This window comes from Sarcophilus harrisii, chromosome 3 (genome assembly GCF_902635505.1).
Source record: "Sarcophilus harrisii chromosome 3, mSarHar1.11, whole genome shotgun sequence".
In the NCBI taxonomy this organism is placed as follows: Eukaryota; Metazoa; Chordata; class Mammalia; order Dasyuromorphia; family Dasyuridae; genus Sarcophilus; species Sarcophilus harrisii.
Window position 1 is genome coordinate 501,735,005 of NC_045428.1, and position 20,414 is coordinate 501,755,418.

General features: G+C 37.2%; 1 protein-coding gene across 2 annotated transcripts in view; it reads right to left on the reverse strand.

Annotated features, from left to right (window-relative positions):
- Positions 1-20,414, reverse strand: part of ARHGEF17 (Rho guanine nucleotide exchange factor 17) — a 145,882-nt gene that overhangs the window by 23,850 nt on the left and 101,618 nt on the right. The window contains exons 3-9 of one of the 2 annotated variants that reach the window (XM_031961463.1): positions 18,546-18,728; positions 17,503-17,619; positions 14,692-14,784; positions 11,892-12,068; positions 9,135-9,182; positions 7,069-7,178; positions 6,007-6,092 (exon numbers count right to left, since the gene is read on the reverse strand). In XM_031961463.1, the coding sequence (XP_031817323.1) occupies positions 6,007-6,092; positions 7,069-7,178; positions 9,135-9,182; positions 11,892-12,068; positions 14,692-14,784; positions 17,503-17,619; positions 18,546-18,728 (814 nt within the window). Of the gene's footprint in view, positions 1-6,006; positions 6,093-7,068; positions 7,179-9,131; positions 9,183-11,891; positions 12,069-14,691; positions 14,785-17,502; positions 17,620-18,545; positions 18,729-20,414 lie in introns of both variants that reach the window. The other variant, XM_031961462.1, reaches the window with a different exon arrangement.

Consider the following 20,414-nt stretch of genomic DNA (forward strand, 5'->3'; position numbering starts at 1 on the left):
ATCATAAAATGCAGAATACTAAAATATGGAATCTTAGAAATATATAATTCAGATTAATAGAAGTATTCATTTAAGAATTCTAGGTTGCAGAAACTTAGAAGTAAACAATTTAGAATCTTCAAAAGTTCTATTAAAATTCAGAAAAAGATTATTTAAAATCTTAAAATGTAGTTTTAGATATATATATATATGCATAAATAAAAATAATTTAGAATCTGAGAATGTAGAATCTTAGAAGTATTCAATTAAGATTCATAGAATACAGGATGGTGGAAGTAAAAACATTAAAAAATATATATAATCTTAGAGTACATAATTTAAATTGCCAGCTTGGAGGCTGTTACAAATAAATAATTTAGAAGCTTAGAATGTAAGATCTGCAAAGAATACATTTAAATCTTAGGAGGCAAAAACTTAGAAGAATTACATTTAAAACCTTAGAAGCACTCAATCATGAGTCTTAGAATATAGAATTTTGTAAATATAATTTTAAGAATAATAGATTTCAAAGATATATTCAATTTAGACTTGTAGAATGAAGATTTTTAGAAGCAGTTTAGAATTCAAAATTTTGAGTTGTAGAATGTAGAAGCTTAGAAAGGTTTAATTATAAATCTTGGAAGGATTCAATTTAGTATCGTAATACATAGAATCTTAAGTGTAAACAATTTAGAATCTTAGAATGCAGATTCTTAGAAATATATTATTGAGAATACTAGAAATATTCAATTCAAAATCTTACAGTGCAGAAGTACTAAATTTAAAATCTTGGAATCTTTGGAATCTTAGAATGCAGTAATTTAGAAGTATACAATTTACAATTTTAGAAGGCAAATCCTTTAAACTATATGATAGTTCAAATCATTAAACTATATGATTTAGATTCATGGAAAGTAGAATTTTAGGATCATAAAATTTGGTATCATAGAAGTATTCAATTTTGTATCTTAGACTGCAGAATCTTAGAAGTAAAAAGTTTAGGATTTTAGAATCCAAAAATTTAGATACATTAGAATCTTAGAATTTATATAACATATAATCTTAGAATATTATATAACAATCTTAGAAATATTCAATTTAGAATATAGAATGCAGCGTCTCTAAAGTATGACATTTTGAATATTAGAATGTAAAATTTAGACAGATACAATTTAGAATCTTAAGGGATTTAATATAAAATCTTAGAATGCTGAATTCTATAATATAGAATATTAGAACAATTTGTCATCATAGAAGTATTCAATTTAGAATATTAGAAGGCAAAATCTCAGAGGAATATAGCTTATCTTAGAATGTAACAAATATGTAATTTATAGAATGTAGAATTTTAGAAATATTCAGTTTTAAATCTTATAATTTAAAATCTTAGAAGTAAACAGTTTAGAGTAAGATTGGTTGACTTCTGGCCTGCTGCCTGTTTTTGTACTGCCAGCAAGTTAAGAATTTTTTTTTTTTTTTTACATTTTAAAATACAATAAAACTTTATTCAAAGATTAAAAACCATTGTTAGCTTGCCTTGCTGGCTGTACAAAAATAGGCTGCCAGTAGTTTTCCAACCCCTGATTCTTAGAATGGAAAAATATAGAAGCATACAATTAAGAATCTTAGAATTATATAATTTAGCTTCTTATAATGTAGAAACTTTAAAGCATTCAATTCAAAGTCTGAGGATTCAATTTAGATTTATAGAACACAGAATCTTAGAAGTAATTTTAAATTTTAGAATAATGGATCTTAGAAGTATGCAATTTAAAATATTAGAATGCAGAAATTTAGAAGGATATGCAGATCTTAAAAGTATATCACTCTTACTATGTAGAATCTAAGAAGTATTCAATTAAAACTTAGAATGCAGAGTCTTAGAGATATTAAAATTTTAATATTAGAATTAATTTAAAATTTTAGGATACATAATCTAAGAAGTAAATAATTTAGAATAATACAGTGTAGAATATAAGAAGTATATACAATTTAGATAGAATCTAAGAGGTATTCAATTTAGTATCTCAAAATGAAGAACTTTACAAGTAAAATATTTAGCATATTAGAAGAAACCAATTAGAATATTACAAAGTAGAGTGTAAGAAAAATACTGCTTACTATCTCAAAATATAGAAAATTAGAATCCTAAGATACAAAATCTTAGTATTCAATTTAGAATTTTAAGATGCAAAATATTAGAAATATATAATTTGGAATCTTAGAGTTTATACTATTAGAATGCATGTTATAAGTAAATAAACAAATATTAAAATATAGAATCTTAGAAGTATTCAGTGTAGAACATTACAAGGTAGACTAGAAGTATTCATTTAAGAATTCTAGGTTGCAGAAACTTAGAAGTAAACAATTTAGAATCTTCAAAAGTTCTATTAAAATTCAGAAAAAGATTATTTAAAATCTTAAAATGTAGTTTTAGATATATATATATATGCATAAATAAAAATAATTTAGAATCTGAGAATGTAGAATCTTAGAAGTATTCAATTAAGATTCATAGAATACAGGATGGTGGAAGTAAAAACATTAAAAAATATATATAATCTTAGAGTACATAATTTAAATTGCCAGCTTGGAGGCTGTTACAAATAAATAATTTAGAAGCTTAGAATGTAAGATCTGCAAAGAATACATTTAAATCTTAGGAGGCAAAAACTTAGAAGAATTACATTTAAAACCTTAGAAGCACTCAATCATGAGTCTTAGAATATAGAATTTTGTAAATATAATTTTAAGAATAATAGATTTCAAAGATATATTCAATTTAGACTTGTAGAATGAAGATTTTTAGAAGCAGTTTAGAATTCAAAATTTTGAGTTGTAGAATGTAGAAGCTTAGAAAGGTTTAATTATAAATCTTGGAAGGATTCAATTTAGTATCGTAATACATAGAATCTTAAGTGTAAACAATTTAGAATCTTAGAATGCAGATTCTTAGAAATATATTATTGAGAATACTAGAAATATTCAATTCAAAATCTTACAGTGCAGAAGTACTAAATTTAAAATCTTGGAATCTTTGGAATCTTAGAATGCAGTAATTTAGAAGTATACAATTTACAATTTTAGAAGGCAAATCCTTTAAACTATATGATAGTTCAAATCATTAAACTATATGATTTAGATTCATGGAAAGTAGAATTTTAGGATCATAAAATTTGGTATCATAGAAGTATTCAATTTTGTATCTTAGACTGCAGAATCTTAGAAGTAAAAAGTTTAGGATTTTAGAATCCAAAAATTTAGATACATTAGAATCTTAGAATTTATATAACATATAATCTTAGAATATTATATAACAATCTTAGAAATATTCAATTTAGAATATAGAATGCAGCGTCTCTAAAGTATGACATTTTGAATATTAGAATGTAAAATTTAGACAGATACAATTTAGAATCTTAAGGGATTTAATATAAAATCTTAGAATGCTGAATTCTATAATATAGAATATTAGAACAATTTGTCATCATAGAAGTATTCAATTTAGAATATTAGAAGGCAAAATCTCAGAGGAATATAGCTTATCTTAGAATGTAACAAATATGTAATTTATAGAATGTAGAATTTTAGAAATATTCAGTTTTAAATCTTATAATTTAAAATCTTAGAAGTAAACAGTTTAGAGTAAGATTGGTTGACTTCTGGCCTGCTGCCTGTTTTTGTACTGCCAGCAAGTTAAGAATTTTTTTTTTTTTTTTACATTTTAAAATACAATAAAACTTTATTCAAAGATTAAAAACCATTGTTAGCTTGCCTTGCTGGCTGTACAAAAATAGGCTGCCAGTAGTTTTCCAACCCCTGATTCTTAGAATGGAAAAATATAGAAGCATACAATTAAGAATCTTAGAATTATATAATTTAGCTTCTTATAATGTAGAAACTTTAAAGCATTCAATTCAAAGTCTGAGGATTCAATTTAGATTTATAGAACACAGAATCTTAGAAGTAATTTTAAATTTTAGAATAATGGATCTTAGAAGTATGCAATTTAAAATATTAGAATGCAGAAATTTAGAAGGATATGCAGATCTTAAAAGTATATCACTCTTACTATGTAGAATCTAAGAAGTATTCAATTAAAACTTAGAATGCAGAGTCTTAGAGATATTAAAATTTTAATATTAGAATTAATTTAAAATTTTAGGATACATAATCTAAGAAGTAAATAATTTAGAATAATACAGTGTAGAATATAAGAAGTATATACAATTTAGATAGAATCTAAGAGGTATTCAATTTAGTATCTCAAAATGAAGAACTTTACAAGTAAAATATTTAGCATATTAGAAGAAACCAATTAGAATATTACAAAGTAGAGTGTAAGAAAAATACTGCTTACTATCTCAAAATATAGAAAATTAGAATCCTAAGATACAAAATCTTAGTATTCAATTTAGAATTTTAAGATGCAAAATATTAGAAATATATAATTTGGAATCTTAGAGTTTATACTATTAGAATGCATGTTATAAGTAAATAAACAAATATTAAAATATAGAATCTTAGAAGTATTCAGTGTAGAACATTACAAGGTAGACCCATAGAATTCAAATTAGAATCTTAAAAAGTAAATCTGAGAAATGTACATTTTAGAATACTTAATAGAGAATATTAGAATGTACAATATTAAAAATCTGTAACATGTAAATTTTTAAAAGTATAAAATTTAGCTTTTTAGAATGTAGAATCTTAGAAATACAAAATTTACAATTCTCGAAGTATACAATTTAGAATGATAGAATGTAAAGTCTGAGATTTATATAATTTAGAATCTTAGAAATAGCCAGTTTAAAATACTGGAACACAGAATCAGAATATTCAGATTAGACTCTTAGAATGCAAAATCTTAGAAGAATGCCATTTGGAATCCTTGAATTTAGACTCTTTGAATTATATAATTTAGAATTCTGAAATATAAAACTTGTACTAAATTCAGAATCTTAGAATGTAGACTTTTATAATTAAGCAATTTAGAATGTTATATGAAGCATCTGAAAAGTCAACTTCAAATTGTTCATATCTTGGAACTCTTTTGGAAGTGATACAATTTAAAATCTTAGACTTTGTGCAAATAATTTAGAAACTTGGAATGCTGAATCTTATCAATATATAACTAACAGATCTTTAGCAGCACTGTGCTGATAAATGTTCAATAATAGACTGGGGGTGGGGGAAGGATGTAATTCTGCAAGACATATTTTTAAGTTTAATCTGCATTCTTAACCCTTTCCCCATTACTCTCTTAAGTGGAGATAATCAACAATACAATAAATCAAGCCCTGATTTGTAGTATTTTGTCAATTTCCAAGGTTAAAGGAACTCACTGAATGAACATTTAAACACAGGAAATCAGGAGCCAGCAGGAGTTCCCTCCCTATTTAGAAGTATAAAACTTAGAATCTTAGATGTTTTCAATTTGAATCTTAAAATGTATAATTTTAGAAACATACAATTAATAACATTTCTATTTGTGTTTTAATGTTTGCACATAGTATCTTATAGCCTCACCACAACCTTGGGAGGTAGGTGCTATTATTACCCTCATTTTACACCAGATGAGGAAACTGAGGCACAGAGAGATGAAGTGATTTGCCTAGTTTCACCCAGCTGGTAAGTAAGAAGTCATATCTGGATTCAGGTCTTCTTGACTCCATGCCCAGAACTTTATTCAGCCCAGTACCTAGAATGTAGGATCTTAGGAAGAAAGAATTCAGATTGGAGACTTTTAGAAACACAGACTCCTAGAGTCTTGACCTGGAGGGTATCTAGTACAAACATTCTCAGTAGTGTAGGAAAGTTTTCTGGATAGAAGTCTTACTACACAGCCCTGTGGAGCAATACCAATGGTTACCCTAGCTTTTGCATGCGGTTTTTCTCCCCAGTAGATTCACTATACATGGATTTATTGAATGAATTACTCTGTGGGGTTCCTGGGGGGGGGGCCCTAAGGGTCCGGGCTGTGCCTCCCCCTCTGACCAGGATATCTCCAGACTCTCACTATACCTTTGATGATGTCTGCATCCTCCAGGGGCAGTTTCCACAATAGCTTGTACTTGCTGGCTATGTCAATGACACTGGCGGCCGTATAGCTGCAGAGAGAAGGTCTGAATAAGTGATGGGGCCAGAAGGACAGAGTATCCAGCATCAGCTCAGATCTGACTCAAAGAAAGTCAGAGGTGGAAAGGGTGTTGGAAAATAGATGTTAGAGCTAGAAGGGACTTTTAGAATGATGTCTTCATACCTTCATTTACAGATAGGAAAAATGAGGCCCAGAAAGAAATTGGGACCTTTCTTAAGTAACACAGAGGGTTTATGGAAGAATTGGGGCTAGAAACCTGATTTGTGGACTCTTAGGCCAGATTACTCTTCATTATTCCCCCAGGAGAGACAGGGAAACTGGAAAGGGCCCGAGAATTAGACCAACAGAAACTAGAAGACAGTCTGAAATCCTGGGGTACAGGAATGGGTTCCCCTTCACATATTTAGCTCAAGATTAAAACTCTCCTTCTTTCAATGCTACCTCTTCCATGAAGCCTTCCCTCGGCACTGCAATGAAAGTGATCTCTCCCTTTCCCCCTTACTCTGTTCTTGACCTAAAATCTTCCTTTGCCCTTGGTTCTTTCTCATATTATAGTTCAAAAGTTTTTGTCCTTCCCTCTGAGCAGAGGTTCTGTTTGGGTCTCTTTGGATCCCTCTTAGAATCATATTTTAAGATAATTTAAGGAAATGAGAAACTTTAATCAGTGGAGAATAAAGATGTATTTTTTTTTCATTTAAGTTCATGGACTCCCTGAAATCTATCTATCTATTTATCCCTTGGTCTATGCACTTCAATAGTGAATAATTCTTGGATTAAGGTATCCTTGAAAATAGGGCTAATGAGTTTAATAAATACTTGTTGAAAAAATGAATGAATAATTCCCAGAATCCCAGATCCCAGAGGAAGAAGGCAGAAAAAACAGGACAGATGGGGTGGGGTGGGGGGGTGATCTTGGCCTGAGAGCTCTGGCCTGGGTTGGCGGAGTCTTGCCCCTGTCCCTGCCCCAAGTCTCCCCCATTACTTACAGACTCATGGAACTTCTCCGCAGGGAGCCGGATTTCCGCTTCAGGGTGGTACAGACCAGGAGGTCACTGAAGAGGAAGAGGGATCTGTCCTTCTTGCCACCAACAGCTTTCTGCAGAAGAGGGAGACAGAGTTCAGGCTTGGCTCCCAAGGGAGAGGAGTCATGAGAGACAGTACAGTGGGAAGGACCCTAAACCTAGAGAGAGAAGATTGAGAATCTTCCCCCAGCTGAGTCACCATCTTGTGCTGTAGCCTCAAACTAGCCCATTTCCCCTCTGAGTTTCAGCACCCTCCCCTATGATAACCCCTGCCTCCCTAACTAGTTAGGAGGGACAAAGGAGTGGCATTAGGTTCAGCAAAGAATAATGGAATAGAAGAGTCCTGGCTTTGGGCTGTAGGTGACTCTGGACATCATCTGGCCCCCCTCTCCTCCATTGCTCAGCTGTAAAAAATGGAGAGGTTGGAATGGTTTGTTTTTAGGGGCTCTTTCAGCCCTAAAAGTATGTGAGTGTATAATGTTTATGAAAGGGGCTTCAGACTACAAAATAAGGTACCCATTTGAGGTACTAGCTGAAGATCAGGTATTATCATTGCTGGCCCTCCTCCAGTCCCCACCTGAATCATGACATGGAGTGCTCTCCCTCCCTGTTGCATTATGGACAGTCCTAACTATTAGAAAGTTTTAGGACTCAGAGCTATAAGGGACCTTAGAAACCAGTTGGTCTTCCTTGTCCCTGAGCCCAAATTTGCCCTGATCTGACTTCTCCCCAAGGTGCCTTTGGGGTCATACAGCATGAGTCTGCTTTGTCTTTTCCCATGAGAGTCCTTCAGATACTAAGAATTAACTAGAGGCAGCTGGATGGAAGAGTCCTGGGTTTTGAGGTGGGAAGATCTGAGTTCAAATATGGCTTTAGAAACTTACTGAGTCTGTGACTCTGGTGAGCTCATTTAAAACTGACTCATTTCCTCATCTGTAAAATTAATACCACTTACCTTATCTCTTAGGATTGTTGTGAGAATCAAATAAAATCATATTTGTAGAACATCATGCAAATATTAGTGCTCTATACTAATGTAATTATTAATAATAATAACCCACGTTTACAAATTCCTTTAAGGTTTACAAAGTGCTCTTTTTCAAATATGTCATTTGATCCTTACAACCTTGGGAGATATTATTATTATCTCTTTTTTTACAGAGAAAGAAACTGAAGTCCAGGATCACACAGCTAAAATCTATGAAGCAGAATTTGAATTTATTATTCTTCACTCCAGGTTCACTAAGCAATATCTCTTCCTTATTATAAATCAGTTATTTTATCCACACTCACCCCTTCTTTGGTTCTTTTTTTCTCTTTCCTCCATCCCGAATAGCCCTACTTTTCCTATATTACCTAACTGTAAGGATGTTACTCTTGGAAGAAACCTTAAATCCCCCATTTTTACTGAGAGGAAAAGCTCAAACTTGAAAATAAGGGAGGAACTATGCAAAGGCACAGACTCAGGCCTTTGGCATTTGCCAGAATTTATGCCCTCCAAAGACCAAAGCATCTTTACCTTTTCCAGCAATGGGTTGGGCATACAGTGGCCATTTAATGAATGATTGTTAATGCGCTCAAACACTCTAAGATCTTAAAAGGGCAGGAGACTGTTTAATTCTCTCATTTCTATATCTCTCCAGGTGTTGAACATAAGAACTGCCTACAGAAGATACTTTTTAAAAGTTTGTTGAATTGAATTAATAGATGACAGTGTCCCCATTTCCAAGGATATCTATATTTTAATGAGGACTTTTAAAAACTCCAAAGCCTTCAAAAGAATCCACTTCTTATGGTAGAACCCAAGGCATAGAAACGGGCAGGAAGGAGATTAAGAAAGACAGAGGGAGATGCTGGGGTCCAGGACTGACAGCATGTGTGCAGATAAAAAGGTTGTGCTTTCCATTCATAAAGGAGGAGAAGCTGGGGATGAGATCTGGGTGTGATAGGGGCTAATCCTTCTCCCTTTGGTGGGAATGAATGGAAAATGGGAAAGCTTGAGGGAGGGAAGTTAAGCTGGATCTTACCACCTCCACAACCATCTCCTGCCTCAGGAATCTCCTCAGTGGGGCCTGGAGCTGTAGGCAAAAAGAAATAGAGGTCAGAGGTACCTAGTGCCAGAGTCAACCAGTTTTAAGTGACTTTGAGGAGGCAAGTGTGAGTTTATTCCCATTTCTTTGCTTCTAGGGTAGGACAGAAGTTCTGGTTCCTTGATCCTAGGATTTCTATATGACCCCATGATCCCATCCTCCATATCCCATTCTGTGAAGAAGTGTGATTGTTAGGGGATTCCCTCATTCTATCTGCACAAGTCTGCTTACTCTCCTCTGCTCAAAATCTGTCTGTGGCTACCTACTGCCTCCAGAATAAAGTTCAGGTTTTTGTTCTTGGCATTTGAGGCTTTCTATACCTGATGCTGCCTCTATTTTTCCAGGCTTATCTCATTTTAATATCTCTAAAAACTAGAAGACTGTCTAGAATTCCTTCCATCTCCCTCATCATCAATTGTACTGTTACTCATCCTTTAAAACTCAAATTAAATGCTTCTTCCTCCAGGAAGACTTTCCTGATCTCCCTGCTGGATGAGTGAATTGTGGGGGAATGCTGCATTTTTCTTCTATGATTCCAGTTTTCTGAGTTTGTGTCTTTGCCCCCATTAGGTAGTAGGCCCTAAAAGGGCAGGGACTGTTTCTTGGCTAAAATGTGCATCTCTTTTGGCCTTAATGTGGGCTTTCCAATCCACAAGGATTTATTTTGTATTATTGCATGCTGGGCTACAGACATATGTGACAGCTAGCTGATGAATGATCATTAATTGAATTTTTTAATATTATATTATTGTTACCTAGCCTGTATAATTTTTTGTTGTTGCTGCATCATGAGCTGTAGAGGACAATGGGTAAAAATGTGGTAGGCACAAGAATGGCTGCCAAGAGCTTCCATTGCAAATTTGCAAGAAGGAATTTCAATGTTGTTGTTATTCAGTCATTTTAGTTGTGTCTGACTCTTTTAGAGCAGGGGGGAGGGAATCTTTTTTCTGCCAAGGGCCATTTGGATATTTATAACATCATTCATGGGCCATATATAATTACTAATGTAGAACTCAAACAGTAGGAAGTTATTGTACCTAGCCCCAAATCACCTACAATAGCCTTAGCAAATGATTTCACAGAGCTTATATGGCCTGTGGACTGGATGTTCCCCACCCCTGTTTTAGGGAATAGTCCAAAGTATAACTTATATCAGATGGCTTGCTATCTCGGGGAGAGGGGGAGGTAAGAGATGGAGGGAGAAAAAATATGGAACTCAAAAGCTTACAAAAATGAATGTTGAAAATTATCTTTATATGTAATTGGAAAAATAAAATACTACTGAGTAATTTTAAAGGATAGTCATAGAGGCAGAGACAGAAAGAGAAGAGAGAGAGAGAGAGAAAGGGGGAGCGAGAGAGAGAGAGAAGAAGGAGGAGGAGGGAGGAGAAGGAGAAGGAGGAGGAGGAGGAGGAGGAAGAGGAGGAGGAGGAGGAGGAGGAGGAGGAGGAGGAGGAGGAGGAGGAGGAGGAGGAGGAAGAGGAAGAGGAGGAGGAGGAGGAGGAGGAGGAGGAGGAGAAGAAGAAGAAGAAGAAGAAGAAGAAGAAGAAGAAGAAGAAGAAGAAGAAGAAGAAGAAGAAGAAGAAGAAGAAGAAGAAGAAGAAGAAGAAGAAGAAGAAGAAGAAGAAGAAGAAGAGAAGGAGAGAATAGTAGAGAGGGACAGCATTTGTGGAGATGAGGAGTGTCAACCATCAGTGCAGGTGACCCAGGAAAATTCTGGTCACCCAGATCCTTAGTGTTGTCAAATAGGACTATATCAAAAAATGGCTATGGTTTTATTAGTGGAAATGGCTCTTAGGAAGCATCATCATCTGTTTTGCCAATACATACTATTGTTTTGGAATATACACTACTACATATGGAAAGGACCAAAGGTCCTTTGGAGATGAAACTTCCTATATATGTTGTTATCCCCACAGAAATGGAAACAGGGCTGCTAAACTAAGTACTGATTAGTGTGAATAGTTAATCTGTGTTCTGATTATTCAAATGTACACTATATATTTCCAATAGCATGAGACCAATTTCACATAATTTTAACTTTGAATAGGACAAATTCAAATATATATGAACATATTCCAAGATCCATTATTCTCACTAATCAAGATCTAGCTGAAACCCCAGAGCTTAGTACAATGCTTTATACAAAGTAAACACTTAATAAATATTTTGTTAATTATTTGTTCATTCATTCAAGAATTGCACAAGTGCACCAATTACACATGGTATTGAAAAGTCATAACATAGCATAACTTGGATTATGTAAAATAAGCTTGCTGATATTATAATGTTATGATATACTATATTATGTTATTATATGTATTATGTAACATATTATAACTTATTGATATATTCTATCTCCTTTAGTGTATTAAAAGAATGGAGAGCAGGGATTGTGTTTTATTTAATTTGTGATTTTTCTATTACTGAATTCAGGATATGTATTGAGTAAATGATTTGGGAATCAATAAAAGGTTGAGGGAACTTCCTGGAGTGAAAGTTTTCATCTGGCTCTTCTTTTCTTTCTGGATACCCCATTCCCCCCAAGGTCCATCCCAAAGGTCCCTGGGTCCCAGGGTCACATCATGAGGGTTGGGCCTGCCCATCCCCTACCCCAGAGTTTCTCATGCCCTCCCTGGAGTCCTGTCAGGGCCCGCCTTCATCCCCTCTTCCTCCCGTTCCCCAGGTCCCCCGTACGTCTTCCATGCCCTCGATGTGGGCCTCGATCTCCAGGAGCACTCGGGCATGTCTCTCCACCTCTTCTGCATTCTTCATGCCCTTGTTAATTTTCTCAGCCACTTGCTTGATGTTCCGATGGGCATCGATCAGGAATGGCCGGTCAGGATGTTCCTCGGGCGTGTGTTTCAGGAGGTCCTTTATAGGGGCACAGGAGACACCAGAGGCTTCAGCTTGGGGGAGAAGCCCCCTTTCCCATGTTCAGACTTACCAGGGCACGGGAGGGACTACGTGTGATACCAGGAAGAATTTTCCCAGCCCAGCTCAGGCCTGGAGACAAGGACTCTTCCACCTCTGCTATTCATGCCTGTGTGCCATGAAGCAAGACACTTGACCTCTCAGTCTCCTCATCCGCAAAATGGATGCATTGGATTAGATTGTCTTAAAAGTCCTTCCCAGCCCTAAATTTTACAATCCTGTAATTCTTTTATGGGCACACATGCTCAATATTTGTTGGAGTGGGGGGCAGATGGTGCCTCAAATGGTTAGTATTCACTGGTATAGGGTGATGGAAAGAGCCCTGGTCCCTGGGACAAATCTGGGATTTGGTCCTGACTCTATCATCTATTTAAGGACAAGGAAACCCCTGGTAAAAATCCTTCCCATCTCTGAACTTCAGTTTCCTTCTCTGGAAAATGGAATAATTAATATCTCTATTAGTTACCTCATAGAGTTATAAAACTTCACGGCCTACAGATATGTGAATTATTACAAAAGTCTGACCCTAGCTCTCTGATGCAAAGTTCAGTCATTCTTCTGGGATCCAAGATAGAATTCTGTTGGAAAGACACTGGTCTGGATGGTCAGGGTAGTCTAGTAAATGTGGGAACTATGAATAGATTTTTTTTCTACGTGCTTTCATTTTCTTTCCTCTTTTTTTTTTAAAAATAAAATCTTATTGTAGACTTTGGTCCTTATATCATTGTCAATTCCAGCTATACCCAGCCCTGCATAGAATGTCTTTCCTTGTAATGTAGAAAAATAATTAAGCAAAACCCATGGTTACAGTGACCATATTTGATAGCATCTGCAACATTCCACACCCCTGTTCCTCCATCTTTCCAAGAAAATGAAGAAAGTACATTTTCTCTTCAATTCTTGAGCTCTTTCCAATGGTCTATAGCCCTATGAGCACAGTTCAGAAATAACTCCTTCTTGCAATAAACTGGGAAAATATTTTTACAGTCAAAGGTTCTGATAAAGGCCTCATTTCCAAAATATATAGAGAATTAACTCTAATTTATAAAAAATCAAGCCATTCTCCAATTGAAAAATGGTCAAAGGATATGAACAGACAATTCTCAGATGAAGAAATTGAAACTATTTCTAGTCATATGAAAAGATGCTCCAAGTCATTATTAATCAGAGAAATGCAAATTAAGACAACTCTAAGATACCACTACACGCCTGTCAGATTGGCAAAGATGACAGGAAAAAATAATGATGATTGTTGGAGGGGATGCGGGAAAACTGGGACATTGATGCATTGTTGGTGGAGTTGTGAACGGGTCCAACCATTTTGGAGAGTAGTTTGGAACTATGCTCAAAAAGTTATCAAACTGTGCATACCCTTTGATCCAGCAGTGTTACTACTGGGATTATATCCCAAAGAGATTATAAAGAAGGGAAAGGGACCTGTATGTGCACGAATGTTTGTGGCAGCCCTTTTTGTAGTGGCTAGAAACTGGAAACTGAATGGATGTCCATCAGTTGGAGAATGGCTGAATAAATTGTGGTATATGAAAATTATGGAATATTACTGTTCTGTAAGAAATGACCAACAGGATGATTTCAGAAAGGCCTGGAGAGACTTACACGAACTGATGCTGAGTGAAATGAGCAGGACCAGGAGATCATTATATACTTCAACAACAATACTAGATGATGACCAGTTCTGATGGATCAGGCCATCCTCAGCAACGAGATCAACCAAATCATTTCTAATGGAGCAGTAATGAACTGAACTAGCTATACCCAGAAAAAGAACTCTGGGAGATGACTAAAAACCATTACATTGAATTCCCAATCCCTATATTTATGCCCACCTGCATTTTTGATTTCCTTCACAAGCTAATTGTACAATATTTCAGAGTCTGATTCTTTTTGTACAGCAAAATAACGGTTTGGTCATGTATACTTATTGTGTATCTAATTTATATTTTAATATATTTAACATCTACTGGTCATCCTGCCATCTAGGGGAGGGGGTGGGGGGGTAAGAGGTGAAAAATTGGAACAAGAGGTTTGGCAATTGTTAATGCTGTAAAGTTACCCATGCATATATTCTGTAAATAAAGGCTATTAAATTAAAAAAAAAAAAAAGAAATAACTCCTTCTTGTAAACTCCCTCAGGGAAACCAGCTTCTCATGAGGGTCCTATTGAAGGAAGGACAAATGAAGTAATAAGCACAGAGGATTCTAGTCAGAAAACTTGGGTTCTTTGTAGATGAACTAAATAGTTTAGGAATCTTGTTCTGCTAGTGACCCTTGGCAAGCTCTTCTCCCTTTTGGGGTCCCAGTTTCTTCATCTGGGAGTTGGTCTCTAAAATTCCCTCTAAGGTTCAGACCTAGGTTTCAATTTAGTGGCCCTAAAGCAGGGAGTTGGGCATTTAGAGAATAGTCCTCTTCTCTGTCCCCTTTTCTGGTAGGCACAGAGCACGCTGAAACCCCTAACAGACCATGGCGGCAAGGCTGGATTTCTCCTCAGGTGTTCTTCCCCTTTCCCACTCACCCTTCCCCAGATTTCCATTTCCCAATTCACCTTCACAAGCAGCTCATAACGGGGGATCCTCTGTACCGGCTTGATCATGAGGTCAGATAGGGCCTGCTTCTCCTTGTTCTCCCGCATGCTTTGCTGCAACATATGTATATGTGAGGTGGGATCAGAGAGGCTGAGAGCTGGTATCAAGCAAGCAGAGCATCCCCTATCCAATCCCAGACTCAGCCCTGAGAGAGGCAGAGACCCTGAAGAGAGACTTATATACGGAAGGAGAGAAACCCAGAAATGAGGACAAAGACAGGATTGCCCAGAGATGGAGAAAGAGAAGGAATAAAGGAGAGAAAGATAGAGACAGAGAGACACAGGGACAGAGAGACAAAGACAGAGAGAAAGACACTGAGAGAGACAGAGACAGTGAGAGACACAGAGAGACAGAGACAGTGAGCAGAGACAGTGAGAAAGACAGAGAGAGAAAGAGAGACAAAGACAGAGAAACAGAGAGAGAGACCGAGACAGAGACAGAGCTTGTGTGAGAGTATATAAGAATCAAAGAGATAGGGAAAGGTACAGATCAACAGAAACAGAAAAGAAAAGACAAGACCTATCTTCACATTCTCTGTTTTTGGCAACCTCCTCTCTTCCAATAAGAGGTTGTTTTTCAAAACGAATCAAACATTGTTTATATGTACAGAAAGAGAGAAAGGAGGGGAATAAGAGAGAGAGAGAGAAAGAGAGAGGAGGGGAAAGGGGGAGGAGAGAGAGGAAAGAGGAGATAGAGAGAGACAGAGACAGAGAGACAGGCAGAGACAGAGAGACAGAGAGACAGAGAGAAAACAAGACAGAAAGAGAGACAGAGACAAAGAGACAGAGAGAAAATGAGACACAGAGAGACAAAGACCAAGGGAGAGACACACACACACACACAGAGACAAAGAGATAGAGACAGAGAAAGAGGAGGGAGGGGAGAGAGGAGAGTGGGGGAGAGAGAGAGGAGAGGAAGAGAGAGGAAGAGAAAGAGAGACAGAAAGACAGAGAAGAGAGAGACAGAGAGAGAGAGAGAAAGGAAAGAGGGAGAGGATGGAGAAAGAGAGAAAGAAAGAGAGAGAGAAACAGACAGACAGAAACAGAAAATGACAATAGGCTACTTGGGGTGGGTGGGAGAGGGGAGGGAACAAAGGGATAAGAGAGAGGGAGAGGGAGGGAGGGAAGGGTGAAAGGAGAAGAGAGAAAGAAGTGAGATAAGGAAAGGAAGAGTAAGAAATTGGAAGTAGGAAGAGGGAGAGAAGAGGAGGAAGCGTGGGGAGGGGGCAAGAGGTTTTTTTCACTTGGCTGAACTGTTTTGCTTTATTCTTTTCTATGTATTTTGTATATAACTATGTTCATCTTATTTCTCCCCAGTAGAGTATAAATTCCTTGAGGACAGGGACTGATTTTTTTTTTTTTTTGGTTTTTATATTCCTTTGCACAGAGTAGGGGCTTAATCAGTGCTTGCTGAATTGAAGTTAATTAAATTGAAGGCCTGATACATCATGAGGGCTCTATCATGTACATAGACTTGCTCTTGCTGCAAAACGCAGAAAATGACCATTTCAACTGGTACAAAGTCCACTAAGATTCTAGCTTTTTCAGAAGCTTGAATACTTTTTTAAACTGGGAAAGAGACAGTAAATTTATATAGGAATCTGGGAAAATGCCCTCAAGCCAGACCAGGTCTCAGAATCTTTCTGATTGGCTGAAAGAGAACCTGGGATTGTAGAGTGGGCCAATGAACTTGGACTAGTGCACACAGGTGGGTAATTCCCAAATAAGGGTGGGTATGTGAGAGTGGGAAACGGTGTCTGGGGAAAATAGATACCATTTTGTTTTTGAGTCACAAGGGAACCTATAAGTGTCTAGTCTTGATTTTTCTTTACAACTGCACATCTAATGCCATTCTGTTAGTGTTATTATTAATAAGAAAACACTCTTGGGGATTGGAGTAAGTAGTGGCAAAAGTTGGGAACAGAAAAAAAACAGTGATGTAGATACCAGATTCCAGTGCCCACGATGATAGCAGGGGCAGGAAGGTGATTAGGGATGGGAACAGTGGACACCAGTCCCTGAGTCCAGGAAGCCAAGCAAATTCAGAACCAGGGTAGGTCCAGGAAGCAGAGACTTCAGATAGGGGTCAGAGAAGTTTGGAAGGGACTGAAATGTGACAGTCCTTGACCTGAAGACAAAGGTCCTCAGGATTTCCTCCATATAACAGGAGTTTGTAACTTTTTGTGAAGACTGGGGACCTTTTCTCAGAATAATATATTTAAGTGCATAAAATAAAAATTCCTAGGATGGCAAAAGAAACTAATCATATTGTTAATTATTAAAATATTCATGATTAATAGTGTTAATTATTGAAATATTTTTTAAAAATAAGTTTATAGTTTAGAAACTGTCTTAGAAAGGAACTGGAACCTTGAAGTTGACAAAGTTCAGTAAAGGCCCAAAGCTAAGGGTAGAATCCCATCCATGTTGGGAACCTTCAAAGTTCATAAAAATAGTCCCTTTTTTTTACATGGAATTCGACTTAATTCAATTTAAGTTAATTCTAGATCAATTCAACAAATACTGCCTAAGGTCCACTGCATGCACCTTGCTTCATAAAACTATATCCCTGTCCTCATGGAACTCATGGTCTATTAGAATGGGTGTCCCTTAAAGCAACCAAAATAACCCCATTGGGGGTGGGTAGAGAGGGTGAATTGTGTCCCCAAAGTCTAGTTCCTCATCCCAACATTCTCTTTATGGGGGCTTCTCCCCAGGCTGAGAGCCATTCCTAGAGGAGCCCCATCTCCCTATGCACCCTGGGCCCTGTACCTCCAGGAATTTGAGAAAGGCAGGCCGGGCTTCCTTGGCAATTCTCACAGCATCTTTGGCATTGAGGAAGTTATCAATGTAGGCTGAGTAGATGTTCACGAGGATGTCTTTGGAGAACTGAAATGGAGAAGAGGTGGGTGGGTGGGTGGATATGGGGAAGGGATGTCTTAGGGATCTTGATCTATCCAGTTCTCCCTGACTGCTCTAAGGCCCCTACTAATCTATGACTCCTTTTTACATAATAATCATCTTTGGACCCTAGAATTTAGACCTGAAAGGGCCTTAGAGACCTTCCAATCTAATCCTTTTATTTTATAGAAGATCAAATTGGGACTTGGAAAAGGGGAAGGGATTGGTCCAAGTCACACATCTAGCAAGGATCAGAGCAGAGCTTCCAGTTTTGTGTCCAGAGTTCTTTCAGCCTTCCCACTCTGAGTCTCAGCTGCCTTGGGGTCAGCTCTATACTGAATCTAACCCTTAGACAGGGTGGGGGCAGGAGCAATCAGTAATGGCAATATCAGTGTCTGGCTTTGGGATGGTCTCAGTATTTGGAGTAGAGGAGCAATATTTGGGTCGGTTTCCAGGTTAGGGGCAGTGTGATCTCTGGACCTACAGATCTTCCTATTACTACCTTCAGGATCTATCTAGGTTGGAGTATTAGTATCTGGGCAGTATCAGCATCTGGGATAGGAAAGTATCTTGGTTGTATCCTATAAAGATGGAGCAGGAAGCAATATGACAGTCTGGATTTATGTCCCTGACTGGGCAAAAGGGTGTCTGTGGGTGACAGTCAGTGTCTGTGCGGGGAGGTCAGTGTCCAAGGCCAGAAATCCCTGGGCCTGGAGGTCAGTGTCCAGAGAGAAGGTCAGTGGCTGTGTCTGGAGGTCAGTGTCCACTTTGGAGGGGGTCAGTGTTTAGACCTGAAGGTCAGTGTCCAGATGGGATGGACATAAGTGTTCAAGGCAGAAGAGAGTTGAAGTCCAGGGTGGGGCAGAGAGGGTGGGCAGGGCTGGGGCGGGGGTGATGGGGTTGATGGTGCTTACCGACTGCACGAGCAGGTCGCCCACTTTTTGCCGAGTATGCCATTCTTGCACACGGTTCTGCACTTGCTCTAGAAACTGTTCATGGTGCTCCAGCAGCTCTGGAATCTGGTTGAAGATCTCATCCACCAGGGACGGGTCACACAGAACTGCATTCTCTGGCTGCTTGAGTGGCTGCATGTAACCCTGCATAGAACCAAGCTGGGTTGGGAGGTGGCTGGAGCTGGTGAGCAGGCAGCTCCCCTCACTACTGAGCCCCAGCCCTCTCAGGTCCCGTTCAATGAGACAGAAGACACAGGGAGAAACAAATGCCCCAGTACAGGTGTGCACATACATGCACACGCCAGCACAGTTAGCCAGTTTTCCAACTGCATTTCCAGCCACAAAAGTCTCTCCCCACTCCAATTCATCCTCTAGGCAGTTGCAGCCATGATTTTCCTAAAGCACAGGTTTTTCCCATGCCACTCCACTATTCAATAAATTTCAGTGGCTTCCTATTACCTTTAGGATCAAATATAAAATCCAGTCTGACATTTAAAGCTCTTCACAATTTGACCTTTTTAAAATATATTTTCAGTCTTCGTATACATTATTCCTCCTTCATATATTCTATGGTCCAACCAGACTGGCCCACTTGATGTGCTTCACAGATGTTTGAGCTCCCATTACCATAACTTTGCACAAGATATTCTTATGATTACACTGTTCTTTTTCACCCTCATTTCTTACAATTCTGAGTTTCCTTCAAGTTTCAACTCAAGCTTCCCTTTCCTTTTTTTCCCTCTCAATAGTAATGTGTTTTTCCAAATATACATAAAGATAGTTTCCAACATTTGTTTTTGTGAAACTTTGTATTTCAAATTTCTTCTCTCCCTATTTTACTTTCCCCCTCACCAAGACAGCAAGCAATCTGATATAGGTTAAACATGTACAAGCCTTTTAAACATATTTCCATATTTGTCATATTGTGCAAGAAAAATCAGCTCAAAAGGGAAAAAATACAAGAAAAAAAGCAAAGTGAAAATAATATGCTTTGATTCACATTCAGTCTCTATAGTTCTCTCTCTAGATGCAAATGGCATTTTCCATCCCAAATCTATTGGAATTGTTTAAGCTTCCCTCTCAACAGGGTGCTTTTTCAAGCTCTTCTTCTTCCCCTTCCCTTGGGGCTGTCTTCTTTCTAAGGTTGCCCTCCATGGCTTTTTAAAAGAGTCTAGTATCAAAGGAGATAATATATTCAAAATTCTTTATAAATAAAGTACAGAGGCTATAAGTTTGTTTGTTGTTGAGTTGTTTTTCAGTCTATTCTGACTCCATTTGTGACTCAATTTGGGGTTTTCTTGGTAAAAATACTGGAATCATTTGCCATTTCCTCTCCAGTCATTTTACAGATAAGGAAACTGATGCAAACAGGGTGAAGCGGCTTACCCAGAGTCACACAGCTAGGAAGTGTCTGAGGTCACATTTGAACTTAGGTCTGAATATTTCAGAGTCTGATTCTTTTTGTACAGCAAAATAACGTTTTGGTCATGTATACTTATTGTGTATCTAATTTATATTTTAATATATTTAACATCTACTGGTCATCCTGCCATCTAGGGGAGGGGGTGGGGGGGTAAGAGGTGAAAAATTGGAACAAGAGGTTTGGCAATTGTTAATGCTGTAAAGTTACCCATGTATAAATCCTGTAAATAAAAGGCTATTAAATAAAAAAAAATGAACTTAGGTCTGCCTGAATTCAGGCCCAGCAGCACTCTGTTTACTAGCTGCCCCAAGTGTAGATTAGTCTTGGGTCACATAGCTATCTCTTTGCAGAACCAGGATTTCTGGTTCCCATAACCTACACTTGGCCACCCTGGAAGGAAAGCACTT